Source organism: Staurois parvus, unplaced genomic scaffold, assembly GCF_062004578.1.
Source record: "Staurois parvus isolate SC_StPar_1 unplaced genomic scaffold, SC_StPar_1.0 ptg001008l, whole genome shotgun sequence".
In the NCBI taxonomy this organism is placed as follows: domain Eukaryota; kingdom Metazoa; phylum Chordata; class Amphibia; order Anura; family Ranidae; genus Staurois; species Staurois parvus.
In genome coordinates this window covers 679,458-698,107 of record NW_028318804.1, presented here as the reverse complement: position 1 = coordinate 698,107, position 18,650 = coordinate 679,458, and the positions used below count along the sequence as shown (strand labels likewise).

General features: G+C 44.5%; 1 protein-coding gene across 1 annotated transcript; it reads left to right on the top strand.

Moving 5' to 3' along the window:
* Window positions 1-17,725, top strand: MRPL12 (mitochondrial ribosomal protein L12). The gene is made up of 5 exons (XM_089657518.1): window positions 1-159; window positions 3,788-3,965; window positions 8,685-8,762; window positions 10,916-11,053; window positions 17,279-17,725. Exons 1-5 carry the CDS (start codon window positions 101-103, stop codon window positions 17,393-17,395), a joined length of 570 nt encoding a protein of 189 aa, XP_089513644.1. The 5' UTR covers window positions 1-100; the 3' UTR covers window positions 17,396-17,725.
* The last annotated feature ends 925 nt before the right edge of the window (window positions 17,726-18,650 follow it).

Sequence of the window (18,650 nt, the reverse complement as noted above, 5' to 3'; positions counted from 1 at the left end):
AAGTTTTTTCCTGGTCGCGGTGCACGTCGGGTAGGTCATACAGTGTGCGGGTTTCCATGTGTTGGCGCCGGTGACAGTGAGGAGAGAAGAGCCGAGCACCATGTACCCCGCCGCCCGCTGCTGCCTGAGAGCGAGGAGCGCCGCCTCCGGCCTGTGCAGGTACCTGCAGGAGAGAGGAGGGAAGGGAGGTTGGAAGGTCATCACTGCTCTGTTCATGGAGGGGTCAGGTGACCCTGAGGAGCAGGAGGGGGGGAGGAGGAGTCCTTCAGTGATTGGGGGGTTGTATCATATCTCATAATATACAAATCTCTCCACACCCCAATATTCCATCACCAGGTGTGACCCCCACAATGTACTCCTGGCCCCTCCCACTCATCCCTTCCATATATGATGTATTCATCCTTTATATACAGCTGACCTAAAGTGCCCCCCCCCCACAATGTCTATACACCCCCCCCCACTTACTGCAATGTCTATATAACTCCCCCCCACTTCCTACAATGTCTATACACCCCCCACACTTCCTACAATGTCTATACACCCCCCCACACTTCCTACAATGTCTATACACCCCCCCCCCACTTCCTACAATGTCTATACACCCCCCCCCACTTCCTACAATGTCTATACACCCCCCCCCCCCACTTCCTACAATGTCTATACACCCCCCCCCACACTTCCTACAATGTCTATACACCCCCCCACACTTCCTACAATGTCTATACACCCCCCCCCACACTTCCTACAATGTCTATACACCCCCCCCCACTTCCTACAATGTCTATACACCCCCCCCCCCACTTCCTACAATGTCTATACACCCCCCACACTTCCTACAATGTCTATACACCCCCCCCACTTCCTACAATGTCTATACACCCCCCCCACTTCCTACAATGTCTATACACCCCCCCCCCACTTCCTACAATGTCTATACACCCCCCCCCCCACTTCCTACAATGTCTATACACCCCCCCACACTTCCTACAATGTCTATACACCCCCCCCACTTCCTACAATGTCTATACACCCCCCCCCACTTCCTACAATGTCTATACACCCCCCCCACTTCCTACAATGTCTAAACACCCCCCCCCCCACTTCCTACAATGTCTATACACCCCCCCCACTTCCTACAATGTCTATACACCCCCCCCACTTCCTACAATGTCTATACACCCCCCCCCACTTCCTACAATGTCTATACACCCCCCCCCACTTCCTACAATGTTTTATCCCCCCCCCACTTCCTACAATGTTTTATCCCCCCCCCCACTTCCTACAATGTTTTATACCCCCCCCCCCACTTCCTACAATGTTGTATACCCCCCCCCCACTTCCTACGATGTCTATGCACCCCCCCCCCCCCACTTCCTACGATGTCTATGCACCCCCCCCACTTCCTACGATGTCTATGCACCCCCCCCACTTCCTACGATGTCTATGCACCCCCCCCACTTCCTACAATGTCTATGCACCCCCCCACTTCCTACAATGTCTATGCAACCCCCCCCACTTCCTACAATGTCTATGCCCCCCCCCACTTCCTACAATGTCTATGCCCCCCCCCCACTTCCTACAATGTCTATGCAAACCCCCCCCCCACTTCCTACAATGTCTATGCACCCCCCCCCTCTTCCTACAATGTCTATATAACTCCCATCCCCTACAGGCTGATGTATGCTTCTCCTTGAATGTCTATATACCCCCCACAACCTTAAGTATGTTTATGTACCTCCCCCCCTTCTAGAATGCCTATGTAGCCCCCATCTCCTCCTAGAACACCTATGAACTCCATCCCCACCTTCCTAGAATCTCTATATAACCCCATCCCCCCACAACCTTATAGAACGTTTATGCACCCCCTCCCAATCCACCTTCCAGAAGTCCGATGTAGCCCCCCCATATCCCCCACCCCCCTTCCAGAATGCCTATATAGCCCCATCTCCCCTTCCAGAATGCTTATGTACCATCTCTATGCTGATGACACACAAATCTATCTGTCTCCTCCTCACCTCACCCCTTCAGTCTCCTCCTCACCTCACCCCTTCAGTCTCCTCCTCACCTCACCCCTTCAGTCTCCTCCTCACCTCACCCCTTCAGTCTCCTCCTCACCTCACCCCTTCAGTCTCCTCCTCACCTCACCCCTTCAGTCTCCTCCTCACCTCACCCCTTCAGTCTCCTCTCGCATTACTAACCTACTAAGTGACATATCAGCATGGATGTCACTCCACTTCCTCAAACTCAATCTTTCCACAACTGAGCTCTTAGTATTCCCCCCAGCCCGTGCCCCCCCCCCCCGACAAGATCAGTAATACAACCATCAGTCCCTCCCCTCATGCCAGGGTACAAGGTGTAATCCTAGACTCCCATCTGTCCTTTCAGCCCCAAATCCAATCGCTGTCCAAATCTTCTAGACTTCACCTCCGCAACATCTCCAAGATATGACCGTTCCTAACCTCGGAAACCACTAAGCAACTTATTCACTCCCTTGTTATCTCTCGCCATGACTATTGTAACTCCCTCCTCATTGGCCGACCTCATCGCAGGCTATCCCCTCTTCAGTCTATCATGAATGCTGCTGCCAGACTCATCCACCTTACTGACTGTTCTGTATCTGCCATCCCTCTCTGCCAATCCCTCCACTGACCTCTACTCAGTGTCCTCCACCCCTCTCTGCCAATCCCTCCACTGGCCTCCACTCAGTGTCCTCCACCCCTCTCTGCCAATCGCTCCACTGGCCTCCACTCAGTGTCCTCCACCCCTCTCTGCCAATCCCTCCACTGGCCTCCACTCAGTGTCCTCCACCCCTCTCTGCCAATCCCTCCACTGGCCTCTGCTCAGTGTCCTCCATCCCTCTCTGCCAATCCCTCCACTGGCCTCCGCTCAGTGTCCTCTACCCCTCTCTGCCAATCCCTCCACTGGCCCCCACTCAGTATCCTCCACCCCTCTCTGCCAATCCCTCCACTGGCCCCCACTCAGTATCCTCCACCCCTCTCTGCCAATCCCTCCACTGGCCTCCACTCAGTATCCTCCATCCCTCTCTGCCAATCCCTCCACTGGCCTCCACTCAGTATCCTCCATCCCTCTCTGCCAATCCCTCCACTGGCCTCCACTCAGTATCCTCCATCCCTCTCTGCCAATCCCTCCACTGGCTTCCCATTGCCCAACGGATAAAATTTAAAACAATACCAATGACATATAAAGCCATTTATAACTCTGTCCCAAATTACATCAACGATCTTGTCTCCAAATATCACCCAAACCGTACTCTCCACTCCTCGCAAGACCTCCTGCTCTCTTTCTCCCTTGTCTCCTCCTCCCATGCTTGTCTCCAGGACTTTTCCAGAGCTTCCCCCATCCTCTGGAACTCTCTACCCCAATTTATTAGACTATCGCCTACTCTGCTCACTTTTAGGCGATCTCTGAAAACCTATCTCTTCAGGGAAGCCTATCCTGCCCTCATCTAATAATGGAATCTTCTACTACTCCTACCACTCCATCCCCCACAGTTACTACCTTTTGTACCACTAGCCCCTCCCTCCTAGATTGTAAGCTCCCAGGATCAGGGCCCTCCTATTCCTCTTGTATTGAACTGTATTGTTGCTGTATTGTCTCCCGTTATATTGTAAAGCGCTGAGCAAACTGTTGGCGCCATAAATCCTGTATAATAATAATAATACTGCATGTGATTGCCCTTTATTTTAATAGTAACAACAAAGGTAATATTACACTGTTCTTCTTCTATGTACGTCAGCATATCCAATATATTGGTTGCATTGTACAGGTTAGAGTCTTCTGCAGTGAGGCATTTACGGATGTCTTGTGCACTAAGGAACGACCCTTTACCCTCACCGGATTTGGACAGCGCACCCAAACAATACCCGCCCAAAATCCATCAGCTAGTCGACCAAATCGCATCCCTTACTCTGTTAGAAGTGTCCGACCTCAATGAGCTGCTAAAGGTACGTGAATACACCGGGGTCTTGTATACTGCCGGTCATATACAAACCATCACAAATTTGTATTTTTTTGCCTTTACTTAAACCCTCGATCGTTATGTATTGTCTGAAAGAGGCCCTGAAGAATTAAAAGATGGCAGTTGCAACTTTTTGTGCCGTACAATATTTGTGCACCTGCAATACGACGAAAAAAAAATTACCGTACTCAAAATTATCAGTGCCTTTTTATGTTGCTGAGCTCACCAGTGCGTTCTTCTTTCCTCAGAATGTACAAAACTGTTGATCTGGCCACTCCTAATGTTGCTGCAATCTCTCTGATGGATTTGTTTCATTTTTGAAGCCTTACAATGGCCTATTTCTCTTCCATGGACAGCTCCTTCGAATACATGATGTAGGTTCACAGCAATAAATTCTAAATGCAAATACCAAACTTAGAATCAACTCCAGACCTTTTACCTGCTTAATTGATTAAGAAATAATGGAGTAGCCCACACCTGGCCATGAAACAGCTTTTGATTCCATTGTCCAATTACTTTTGGTCCCTTGAAAAAGGGGGGGTGGCTACTCTTAAAAGCTGTAATTCCTAAACCCTTCCTTCAATTTGGATTACCCTCAAATTAAACCCGAGAGTGTGCACTTTCAGCCCATATCCATTATATAACTATAACTTGAATATGTTTTGGTCAATACCTGAAAAAAACTAAAACTGTGCGTGTGTACAAATATAATAATAATAATAATAATAATATATGGACCTAACTGTACATACATGTTGTGTTCTAAAATCCAAATCCGGTAATATACTGTACGTTCAGTAGGTGTCACTGTTGTTCTAGCTATGCTTCCAATGCACTTACTGCAAACCAATGAAATAGTGCAATGTGCTTACAAGTACTGGACACAGTTTAGTTTGTAGAAAAGCAAAAAATGTTGTTTTTTTTTTTCAGAACATGCTGTTTTCAGCCTTCTTCACATGGGCATACTTAACCTCCCTGGCGGTATTCCCGAGTGTAGCTCGGGGTAAAGTTTCAGTACCAAAAGCGGTAACCCCGAGCTGCACTTGGGCTTACCATGCGGCGCTACTCCGGGATCCCTCGATCACTTACCTTGTCCTGCGCTCCCGCGATGTCCCTCCTGCAATGTCCCCGGCAATTTAATCCGGCAGATGCCGGCATCTGTGATCTGAGTTCCGTCCCGGCAGATGCCGGCATCTGTGATCTGAGTTCCATCTCCTGTGAGCGTCGGGACGTACGGGGGACGGAACGGCAGGAAATTTGAAAATGACAAAAAGTGACATTCACTAAATACACTAAAATCACATAGTATAACATTCCTGTATCAAACCATTTCACATACATTTTGTCCCGAGTGCTTTGTCCGGCGCCCTGCCTGCATTTTTACTGTTCTTTCTGCCTGGAAACTGAGAAACGTCCATGGCGTCCAAAAAGTGTCCCTTTAGGGCAAAATTGGTTTTAGACCGGCTAGAGAACAGCGATAGTAAATCAGAACCACTTGCAGAATTGAGTGATAATGATTCGTGGGGGAAATTCCTCATCAGACACTGAAAACGATTTTGCGACTTTGCTCAGTGATGTGCGAACTTGGCGCTCTATTTCAAATTTCAGTGTTTTTGGTTTGATTATATTATTGAATTAAAGTTATTATTATTATATTATTATTTTTTATGATTATTTATTAAATTATAATTTATGATCTCGTGTTTCAAATTTTATCATACCCGGGATATTTACTAGACTCTTGTTTGGACAGATTTCAGTGAGTTATTCCTAAAAATGACAGGCCTACAATAAAAAAAATACATATTTCCATGGAAAAAAATTTACCGCTTTGAGCACAGAAATATGGACATAATCAGACTGCTAGGGAGGTTAAGTGTAGGGCCGTATTTACACCCACAGGGATGCTCCATGCAACCGCATACAGGCAGTCCCATTGATTTCCTATGAGACCCATCGGCTACAGGGACTCAGCCACTGACAGCTGTGCAGGTGCATGCTGATGATGCCATGCAGCTGTGAAGTCGGGAGCAGCTGCTGTCTGTGCAATCACTACATCCCAATTGACATGAAGGAGACTGCCTGCACGCACAGGGCTGCATGAAACACCTGTGCATCCCCATGTGGGCAAACACGGCCCTGACACGGACGTACACTTAAGTATGTCCATGTGAATGAGGCCTTAGGAATGTCATGCTTGTTACAGAAAATAATAGGGAAGTAATATAAGTGAGCGCTCCTGAGGAAGTAGCCACTAGCACCAAGCCGAGGTGACACACCAACCTTACAAAACAACACTGGAAAAAGAATAGTACTGTAGAGGAAGATGAAAGAGCGCGCACAAACCTTGCGCATTGCCTCAATAAATAGTGACTAATTTTATTAATAAGGAAATATACTCACAAAGTGATGGTATAACAGGCATAAGTAACCATAATCCAAACAGGGTTGGAACTGCTGTAATACTGACACTCAGTGGCTGAATATCTCCTTGCCATGGGAACTCTGCCATACTGAAGTCTCTATCTTCTCAACCCAGCTCTGATGAAGAAGGGAGCACCCTTCGAAACGCGTTAGCCTTCATCCCCCCCCCTTTTCGATTTACCTGTAACCCTGTTTGGATTATGGTTACCTATGCCTGTTATACAATCATTTTGTGAGTATATTTCCTTATTAATAAAATTAGTCACTATTTATTGAGGTAATGCGCAAGGTTTGTGCGCTCTTTCTTTCATCTTCCTCTACAGTTTTATTAAGCTTCCCCAGCTTCATGATAGAGCTGCACAACCTCTGATCACCAGCGGATGAACACACAACACGCTGCTTGTCACTAACGCCTGTTTGATCTGAGTCTTTGAGCGCAGGAGATAATGGATCTTTGGAGAAAAGAATAGTACAGCTCTTACAATAAACATCTCTGTAACAAAAACTTAAAATTTTACCTGTAAATAAACAATCATTATTCTAGTGCAAAAAAATGAAAAAGAGAAGGAATAGGGACACCTCCAATGTAATTAGCGTGACAATTTCCACATAGATCAGTATATCATAAATTAATAATACAATAATTATAAAGAATCAATCGATAGTGCTACAATATCTGTGTGTCCAATCCGTACAGTAGGCGTATCCCCTGAAGACTCGCATGCGCACGAAATGTGTTGGGAGAGGCCTTATGTGCTAATGTCACGCCGCTGCTTCCGGAACTCAAATTGGAGGCAATTTTAATAAGTCCAGACTGATTGTTTGATATCGCCACGTGGTTATTTTAATTGATCTGTACTAGTTGTATTATTATTATACAGGATTTATATAGCGCCAACAGTTTGTTCAGCACTGTACAATATAAATTATAATGAGATACTAAACTATATACCTTCGTCTGGGCTCCGTGGCGTGAGCTCTTTCCATTCAGGGTACTTGATTGGCGTCCAGGGACTTGAATGCTGAGGAGAGCACTTGGGATATAGAGGCGGCCAGGGGCTTGAATGTTGAGGAGAGTACCTGGGATATATAGCATTGGCTATAATATATGTCTTTGTATTTTAGATCCCTGGTGCATAAGTGCATAGAGGTGGAGGATTGCACACTGCTGGTGACAAGGTGGAGAAGTGTTTTTGCACTTTGGGACTTGCTCATCTGGATATACACTATCCGGATTGGACACTATACTGTAGCACTGTTGATTCTTTGTAGTTACTGTATTATTAATTTATCCATTTATGATATGTGCAGCATTATATTTTTTTGATATATATTTCTTTGAATTATATATGGTTTATATATTTTTGGAGCATACCACATTTAATTTAATCGTATATTAGTGGAGCGTGACACGTTTTTGTATTTTGAGCCTGCAGTGATACTGCCAAGAGCCAGGGTGAAATACTTCTGAGCCAGGTTAGAAGTAGCTGAAACTCAGAATGATATAAATCTGCTTAAGGTTGGAGGCTATCCTTCTGCTTTTTTTAATTTCTATTATCCCCAGAGACAGGGACTTATACCCCGGAGATCTGCTCTGTATCCCATAGTCCACTTATTGCAAAAATTTTATAAATTCAACAAAATTAATGTAATAAAAAAATGTAGCACAGGGCAGCACAGTGGCTAAATGGTTAGCACTTCCGCCTGGCTGTACTAGAGTCATTGGTTCAAATTCCAGCCATGGCAGCACCTGCCTGGAGTTTGCATGTTCTCCCTGTGTCTGTGCGGGTTTCCTCTGGCTACTCTGGTTTCCTCCCACACTCCAAAGACATGCTGGTAGGTGAATTGGCTCCTGTCTAAATTGTCCCTAGTATGTGTATGTATGAATGTGAGTTAGGGACCTTAGATTGTACACCCCTTGAGGGTTAGGGACTGATGTGAATGTACAATATATACATATATGTAAAGCGCTGCTTAAATTGATGGTGCTATATCAGTACCTGAAATAAATGGATAAATATACTGGTCTATGTGGAACATGTCACACTAATTACATTGGAGGTGTTCCTTTTCCTTCTGTTTTTCCTTTTTTTTTTTTTGCACTAGTATAATGATTGGTGTTTATTTACAGGTAAAATTTATGTTTATGGCAGAGGGATATTTATTTTAAGTGCTGCACTATTCTTTTTCCAGTGTTACAGAAAATGTTTCCACAACTGGTCTGGTGTAATTTTATATATATATATATATTTGTTTTTTTTTTTTTTTTTTATCAATTTAGAAAACGCTGAAGATTCAGGATGTTGGTATGATGTCGATGGGCATGATGCCAAGAGCAATGGGTGCAGCATCTACCCAGGTAAACCTTTTAATTTATTGGCAGTTAAAAACAGACAATTGTAATTTAAAGATATATATATATATATATATATGAGCTAATGTACAACATTGCCTACAATAAAGAGACCTCCTATGAAATTCTGGTAAATTGTTCCTCAGTTCTGAGATTTTGTGATTTTCTGGGCTATGGTATTCTGTGGTGGGGAGGCTCATTTGGAGATTCCTCTTTAGTAAAGAGGAGCACCTGCTCCCATGTGAATACAGTTGTGCTTGCAGATTTACTTCTGGCAGAATTTGTGCAATGTTGGTCATTTCTACTGCACTAACACCACAAAACAGCACACTTGCAGTACACAAAACTGCACCTAGAGAAGCCTAAAAACTTCTGTTTAAAATGAGATGAATTGAACTTTGTCACAGCCATAAACACGTATTTGAAAAAGTCAAGGTGTATGAAAAGAAGCACATCATCCCTACTGTGAAGCATGCAGGTGAATCGATGCTGTTTTTGGGGTGTGCACAGTAAATTTAGTCAACATTGTTGGCAAGATGAGTAGAGCATTTTGTCAAAAAAAATGGAGCAAAATGTGCAGTCATCAGCCTAGTATCTGCCAAAGGGACATACTTGGGATTTCCAGCATGACAATGAAAGTCCAGTTCAAAGCTAAAAAAAAAATTGGCAGCTGCTCCAATTCTCCCTCCTGTCTTTGCAGCTGTACTGGGACAGACTAGCACGATTCGAATTGATCAGCACCATCCCAAAGCATCTCTCTGATCTGCCCTGGAAGCACTGCACAGAGAAAGGGGGGGGGGGGTGTATGCCATTCATTCATCTTTTATAGACAAAATGTACAGGTGAACTTGAACGAACACTTTAAAGGTCTAGGGACCCAGCAGAGCACAGTGGCAGCTGATGTGCCCTCACGCCATAAGGTCAGTTCGACCCTTCAGTGGCTGCAGCAAAAAAAATTGTGAAGGTTCTGGAGTGGCCATCACAAGGTCCTGGCCTCAACATCATTGAGCCACTTTGGGGAGCTCTTATGAAATTCATGCTAGGCCACCAAGGAATTTGCAGGACCTGGAAGCTTTTTGCCAAAAGGAATGGGCAGCTTTACCATATGAGACAATAAAGGGCCTCATTCACAACTCACAAAAGAGTGCATGTCTTCATTGATTCTAAAGAGGGCAATACTATTAAGAACTGAGGGAAGGCAAATCTTTGAACAGTATTACTTTATTAAAGGATAAGTTCACCTATATTATTATAATACAGGATTTATATAACACCAACCTTTTGCGCAGCGCTTTACAAAATGAAGGTAGACATTACAGTTACAATACAATTTGGTACAAGAGGAAACCGAGGACCCTGCTCGTTAGAGCTTACAATCTAGGAGGACCTTTAGGACCATATTTAGGGTGTAACATGCTCCTATGCACCTGCCGCCAGTGCTCCCCCTCTTTGACAGCAGGCGGGGCATCTTCTCCCTGTACCCACTGTCACTTTTTGAAAACAGCATGGCTACACCCATACAGCCATGTCATTCATTCACAGAATTCTGTGAATGAAGAAACTACAGGTCCCGTCTGCCACTGCAGCACATGTACATTTAGTTTGAATAGGCTGTAAGTGTGCTGCTGAGCACACTCGTACTTGATTCCCTCTTCTAGCTTTGTAACTGAAAGCCACATGCACATTTTTTTTTTTACCTGCGAAAATGTTTTTTTTTTTTTTTTTTTTGCTTTTTTAATTAATTACATTTATTTTTGAAAGGTGAACTTATGTTTTATTATATTCTGGGATCCCTTAAAAAAAATAAATTTTTGGTCTGATCACTCCATGTTTATTCAATAAATGGTCCACACTGTACAGATTCTGCTAGGGGCAGGGGCGGACTGACCATTGGGAAACTCGGGCACTGCCCGAGGGCCCGGGTCAGTAGGGGGCCCCATGAGATGCCCCTGGTACCTTTTTTCATAGGCTTTTTTGAGTTTGGGCAGGGACCCAGGGGCCCTATGAGTTCTCAGTCCGCCCCTGGCTAGGGGTATATAAAGTTATGAGCACAACTGTCCCTGACTTTAGGTCATTCTATCGCACGTATCTGAGATGCTGTTGTCATTCTGCAGTGGATGGAGTGAGGTCTGATTTTGGTTTTGTTTTGCTGTGCTCAGGTTGAGGAGGAAGAGGATGTACCGGTCAAGAAAGAAAAGACACATTTCACTGTAAAACTGACGGAGATGAATGCTGTAGACAAAGTGAAACTCATCAAAGAAGTGAAGAATTGTGTACAGGGGGTGAATTTGGTGCAGGTAAGATTATCTCTACTAAATGTGATCATGACATTGCTACAGCCCACGGTCTAATCTCAGGCACTTTATCATTGCTGCTTTACTATAGCTTGATTTTACTAGTCTCCTACGTGATCACTCTCGATTTAAAAGAGAAATTCGGAGTTAAAGAAAATAAAAATATATGCTTACCTAGGTGGATGCAGGATCGGTCTGATATTGCATCAGTCCCCCACTGCTTCTAAGACCGAGCAGTCACATGACCACTGATCGCTCAGTTTTTGGTCTATCGGTCACCGGCTCTCTGCTTCGCCCCTCCAGCACTCCCAGGATTGCCAGGCTGAGAGTCTGAGCCATCTGCCCCTCAGGCATCTGGGTGGATCCCGGCATCAGAGTTTGGAACGGCTGAGTGATGTCAGCTGACAGTGGACTTCATCCTGCTGTTGGCTGAATACGGGTCACAGGAGTACAGAACTAATCTATCTCTCAACCCCCCACCTCACCCCCTCGGTCTCCGCCCGAATCACACACCTACTGAGCGACATATCAGACTGGATGTCGCTCCACTTCCTTAAACTGAACCTCTCCAAAACCGAGTTTCTTGTCTTCCCCCCAGCCCCGACACCACCCCCCCCATTGACTTCTCCATCACATCCAACAACGCCACCATCAAACCCGCCCCGCAGGCCAGAGTACTTGGTGTCATTCTGGACTCCAACCTATCCTTCCAGCCCCAAGTCCAATCTTTAACAAACTCGTGCCGCCTCCACCTCCGCAACATCGCCAAAATCCGCCCGTTCCTAACCCCAGAAACCACTAAACCGCTCATCCACTCCCTCATCATATCACGTCTCGACTACTGCAACTCCCTCCTCACTGGCCTGCCTCGCCGCTGGCTATCCCCCCTTCAGTCCATCCTGAATACGGCTGCCAGACTCATTCACCTTTCCAACCGCTCCGTTTCTGCCACCCCCCTCTGCCAATCCCTCCACTGGCTTCCGGTTGCACAACGGATCAAATTCAAAATCCTAACGCTGACGTACAAAGCTGTCCACCATACTGCCCCGAACTACATCACTGACCTAATATCCAAATACCACCCAGCATACACACTCCGCTCCTCACAAGACCTCCTTCTCTCTAGTTCCCTGGTCTCCTCCTCCCATGCCCGTCTCCAGGACTTCTCCAGGGTGTCACCCATCCTCTGGAACTCCCTGCCCCAACCCATCAGATTATCACCTACTCTCCTCTCCTTTAGGCGCACCCTGAAAACCCATCTCTTAAGGGAAGCCTACCCCACCCCCTGCTAACTTGCCGACCTCCTCCACTCTTCCTACCACTCCATCCCCCACAGCTATCTCCTCCTGTACCACCATCCCCTCCCTCCTAGATTGTAAGCTCGAAAGAGCAGGGCCCTCAATCCCCTCATGTTTTGCATTGTATTGGTATTGTTCTGTCACATGTTCTGTCCCCCTTTGTAATGTACAGCGCTGAGCGAACTATTGGCGCTTTATAAATGCTGTATAATAATAATAATAAATAACTAAGTGCACTCCAGGGGCAGACTGACCATTTGGAAACTCTGGCACTGCCCGGGGTCAGTAGGGGGCCCCATGAGATGCCCCTGGTACCTTTTTCATAGGCTTTTTTTGAGTTTGGGCAAGGACACAGGGGCCCTATGATCCCCTATTGCCCGGGGGCCCCATGAGTTGTCAGTCCACCCCTGGTGCACTCTAGTGACCCTCAGGAGAAGTATGTCCAAAATAGCTTTGGCCATACTTCTCCCATAAGGGCCTGTGTTGACGAGCTTTTGTTCACTTCAAGCGGGTTTTGTATTAAAATAATATAAGTGAAAAAATGCTGCGCTATATATACAAAATTCCTATAGAAAACCAAAAACACAGACCAGTGAAATATACAGAAAAAGAGATATGTGACCCAAACAAATAATAATTAAAAAACAGTTGAATAATTATTAAACAAAGTCCAATCAATTACATTTTCTGTAGCCCTCCTTGAGATAATGTCCACCTTGTGCAGCTGTCACAAAACTCCAGTGCAAAACATCCTCCACCATAAAACTGCTCACCTCCAGCAGTGTGACCTCACATTATACAGTGTTTTGGTCTAACTGCACTTTTGGTCCCATATGGACTCTGTAGATCAACTTGCTGAATAATGGCTCCCAGGATGCCCCCTCCACATATTCGCCTTAATGTCAGCTGTATAGCTCATAAACAAAAGCTCAACATAGTGCTTTATCCTTTAAAAACTTTTATTGCACAATAAACATAAGAAATGCGCTCACATGCAGCAGGTGCATACCGCACCAGGTATGATGAACATCCAGTAATGTACTAAGTATGCACATGATGGCAGTATCATGCCCAGCAGCATAGATCCATCATGGCTCCAAAACGTCGCTGCACAATGTGTAATGCAAGGCAAAGCACGGGCCCGATGTATATAGGTAATTGCCTCCAGATATGACAATCCTGGAGCATTGAATGGATTACTACCTTAGATTGTACGCCCCTTGAGGGTTAGGGACTGATGTGAATGTACAATATATATGTAAAGCTCTCTGTAAATTGACGGCGCTATATAAGTACCTGAAATAAATAAATAAATATTACCGCTGTTTCGATGAATGGTAACGTCATGACGTCATCCGCACGGGTTTTGCATTACCATGCAAGTCTTTGGGAATGCAAAACCCGCATAAGGCACTATAAACCTACCTACCTGTACCTTGCAGGATGCACCAGGATGAAATTTTGCATTGATAGTGTAGTTTCATAGCTTCATGGTGTCATTGGTTGCCCTGTAAGCACAGCCTCTAGTAATGTCAATCTTTACATTCCGGTGTCAGAAAGTTGTTGTCTCTGTTCAGACGTGAGGCATGGCCCTGTACATTTTAATGAATGACCTCTGTCTGTAGTCTAAGAACTGACATTTCCTGTGAAGAAACTATATATCCTACAATCCTTGGGTCTCCAAGTCTAGCAGTGGTGCAGGCGAGCTCTAAACAGTTATTAGATCTGACAAGCAGAGCAATTAACAGAGATCACCATGCTGGAAGAGATGTGTTTTCATCATATCAACACTCCCACATGTGTGATCCAACACAGAAGAAATGGACTAATGCTGTGCTACCTGGAACGGGAAGTTGCCTGCCCCTTTAGCAAACAAGGACAAGCTAGGTGAATGAGTACATGAACATAGGATAATTGGTCAGCCATAACACTATAAACTGCAGCCACAACATGTGAGCCCATCATTACAAGGTAAGGCAAGCAAATTACATGGTATATAATTACACTAAAATATAGTTAAAACAACTAAAACATTTAGAAGTATACAATGCCTTTATAGTGGAGGGCCAGGGATAGCGGGTTAACTTTTCCAAGCCTGATACTCAACCTTCAGCTCGATGCCGGGGGGAATCATTGGATGATGGAAGTTTAGACCGTTCAGAATGTTGATTTCTGCAGTAACATTGCAGCCCTATCTACTGGATATGGCTACTGCAGCCATCAAAGTGTGATCTTACATTTCATGCTAGATTTGACTAGCAAAAATTAATAACACCTATATGTTGCAGGAGCAGGAAGACTCCTGGCCACCCCGGTGTAGTTCTCTGCTTGAGCTCTGAGAGCTAAAACGCAATGCTGTTAATCTGCATGTCACGTGCTCGCTGTCATAATTTAAAAAGAGCGTGGCCATTTGGGGCTCCACCAATGGGGCCACATCATTACTCATTCATAGAAAAATTTGCTTAAAAATACCAACAGCATATGGCTGGAGGCATGTAGTTTTCAATTATATACAAGGGTGTTGGTGAGCATCCTCGTAGTTCATTGATTCTTCCAGGACTAAAGTAACTGCCTATCTGTATTGGAGGTATGGGCAGACAGTTACACTGGCAGTCTGCAGGAGCCTGACATTGCACCTGCGGTCTGCAGGAGCCTGACATTGCACCTGCGGTCTGCAGGAGCCTGACATTGCACCTGCGGTCTGCAGGAGCCTGACATTGCACCTGCGGTCTGCAGGAGCCTGACATTGCACCTGCGGTCTGCAGGAGCCTGACATTGCACCTGCGGTCTGCAGGAGCCTGACATTGCACCTGCGGTCTGCAGGAGCCTGACATTTCACCTGCGGTCTGCAGGAGCCTGACATTGCACCTGCGGTCTGCAGGAGCCTGACATTGCACCTGCAGTCTGCAGGAGCCTAACATTGCACCTGCAGTCTGCAGGAACCTGACATTGCACCTGCAGTCTGCTGATCAGAGGTGCAATGCTTTACAGGCTCCTGTGAAAAAAAGTAAATGCCCATTTATTTACCTGCAGAAGTGTGTTTTATTTTTTTAAACGGTGAACTTATGCTTTAATGCCACTCTTAATGCATTATTTACTCAGGATACACAATCATTTAGTACTGTATGTAGTTATTGTTGCCGCACTGTGGCTCTGGAATACTGGAGCTTGTTGCTGGTTTGAAGCATTCTACACATTAACAGACCACTGTAATATCTGTATCACAGTAGAAATGCATTTTTTTTAAAAAGGACCCTACAACCTGGTAGTAAACTTGAGTGGGACCCCATCCTGTTCTTATGCCTGGACAAGGGCAGCACAGCCTGAGCCATGTGGTGGTTCCTGTATAGACTATTTTAGATTTTTGCTGCCACTGAATTACCAAATTTCACCATCAGGCGGTGTATTTCCACATTCTTCTTCCTCTGCAAGTGACATATGTAACTGCAGCCCTTTGCACTAGGAGATAGTCGAAGACTGGGCACAGTTAGGTGACTTTTGCTTATGAATACCCCTTGACTTCTGCAAAAATGGAAGCCAGGTTTTTTTTTTTCTGTTTTTTTTTTTCGTACAGGATTTCTTTTCCTTTTTAGGGGCTACAAGGTCAGGTCCTGAATACCCAGACCAACTTGGACCCATGTAAAAAGTTTCATAAAAAGAAAAAAGGATTTGATTTAAAAAAAAAAAGGTGCAGCACTAGGCAAACCTTTTAGTTTTGGAGATTTCCCTAACTTCCTTTTCCGGTGATAACTTTGGGAAGACCTGCAATGGGGGACATGGAGACCATGCGAGATGGGCTAGAACCCCAGTCATCTCTTTATTACTGAGAATTGGGTACTCTTCCTCTCATTTGTCAATGGGACAGGAGAAATAGGGGGTCCCACGCTGTCCACAACAGGATAAACAAATTTTAGCCGGAGATGGGTTTTTGTGTTAACTGCCATGCTAATTGTAGGAAAATAGGGGGCACACTGGTGCCTGCTATCTTAGTGCTGCCAATACCTGTAGAAAATCAATACTGGTTTTATATGGGTTACTGCTTTCTGCCTAATGATAAAAAGCAAGTAAGTCTTGCTTCACACCCCATTCCTGTTCAACTGTGCAGCCCGTTTTTATTTTGAATGGGCTCAAATGGCACTGCATCGCACAATGCACTGCAACCGTGCGTGAAGAAGGCAAATGCCGTGCATATGTGACTTCATCAACTTAAAGTGGTTGCAAACCTCAGACATGAAATGTGAACAAAGAATATCCCTCTATACTATGTACTTGTCTCAACCCAGACCCCTAAGTGTCGTTTGTCTGATGCTTCCTTCCTCTATCTTCTGACAAGTTTTCCTGACACCAAGAGAAAAATGGTGACGGAGGGGACCTCCAGCAGATTGATAGCCTCAGCTCTGTTCTTGTGTGAAGGGAGGTGTATTCCTTCCCTCCAATGAACTCTCACTGAGCCCACAATGTGTAATTTCAGCTCTCTGCTCCCTTTTTTCTGAACTCTCGGACCATCTTTATTCAGCACTTTGAACAGCTGTAGAGAAGAGATGCTGTAGAGAAACAGGTACAACTTATGTAGGATTTGTTTAATCTTTGTGTATCACATGAGAAAAGTCACTTCACTGGGTATATGTAAGGGTTTACAACCACCTTATTGTTGACACATAGAAATATAGAAGAGTGATGGAAGAAAAAACCAAGTGGTCCATTGAGTCTGCCTGTTTTCTTCTTTTTTTGAGTGCAATGCGGGACACACGCATGCAACATGGGTTTCCTGCAGTGCGTTCTACTGTGAACGTACCCTAAAGACATCATGGGTACAGTTGGCACCTTTTTTAGTAAAAGCATGACTAGTCTTTGGCCTGATCCTGATAGAAGTTATGAAGTAGTTGCTGTGTTCAAAACTTATTTTTTAATTCATCATTTTTCTGAACAGGCCAAGAAGATGGTGGAGTCTCTTCCACAAGAGATCAAGGCCAACGTTGCCAAGGAAGAAGCGGAAAAGATAAAGGCTGCGCTGGAAGCTGCAGGAGGGAAGGTGGTGCTGGAGTGATGCACCTGGACTCTTTATGACAGTTAAATCGGATGACACTTTGGGGTCGTCTTCCACAAGTCTCCGCTCTACAGGCTAAGCAATGGCAGGGCTCAGAAATAGAATGTACTCTTGTGTCTAAGCCATTCAAATGTGTGGGAGCGCCACCCAAGGCCTTCACCTCATACTCCCTATGGGGATGTGCCCATCTATGTACAGGCTGGGTGGGGTACAACTTTTGTTATTTTTCTTCCCTCTGTGTACGTTGACCTCTGAAGCACTTCAATGTGTAATCAATAGTTTAATGTTTCGTTATCTAATCTTGTTTTATACATTAAACTCTTACCTTGAGGCCGCTCCTTTTTTTTATTTTCCTGGCATCATTTCATTAATCTCCCTTTTAGATATACAACTTCTATAATCGATATCCTTGAACAGAGAAGTGGTAGTGCTGAGAATTGTCGATACTTTCCCACATAGAAGAAAAATATATTGAAATATATTTTAAAAATATTCTTCCCAAATATATTGTCGTATATTTGAAATGCTACAATTTTGGCCCTATTCAATATATTTCAATAAATATATACTGCATGTTTAAATGCTTTATTACAAAATATCTGAAAAATATTTTTAAAATACACTTCAAATATACTGTATGTCTTTAAAAATACAAATCTACATTTTTGGAATGCATTTACAAATATATGTAAAAATATATGTTAAAATGACTTTTTAGATATTAAAAAAAATATGAATATTTTTAAAAATATTTTTTTTAAATATTCAGACAAATTTCATTTGGGTGCAGCGTTGCATGACCGCTCAATTGTCAGCTAATGGCTTGGGTCAGGAAGGGGGGTAAATCTTCTGGAGGGCAAGTGGTTAAAGGGATGACAGGGCATGTGTGCTTTATAAATGTTGTGCTTTATAAATGTTTAGTAAGAGCAATCTACAAACAGATACTTTCAGATAATTGCAAGTTTTTATTCTTTGCACGCCTTATTTTTCTTTTCCTCCCTATTTGCACAATGACCATTTTCATTATGAAGGCGCTGGTGATATAGCCTACCCAGGATCCATCTGGGATGCCAGGGCTACATCACCAGTGCCTGGAAAAGCAAGAATTGTAAGTAAAGGCAAAAAATGTTTAATAATAGTAAGATCTTTTATATCAACAGGCATAGCTGCACGCTGATGTGATTTTTAGTAAAAGGTCTGCTCTACCCCCACACCCCCTTTTGCGGCTTTAACAGCCTCCACGGTATTTTGAAAG

Coding starts and splice junctions, on each gene's coding strand:
- MRPL12 (XM_089657518.1), top strand. CDS start 101: ATGTACCCCGCCGCCCGCTGCTGCCTGAGAGCGAGGAGCGCCGCCTCC. Junction 3,966..8,684: donor ACCTCAATGAGCTGCTAAAG/GTACGTGAATAC, acceptor TTATCAATTTAG/AAAACGCTGAAGATTCAGGA. Junction 8,763..10,915: donor TGGGTGCAGCATCTACCCAG/GTAAACCTTTTA, acceptor TGCTGTGCTCAG/GTTGAGGAGGAAGAGGATGT.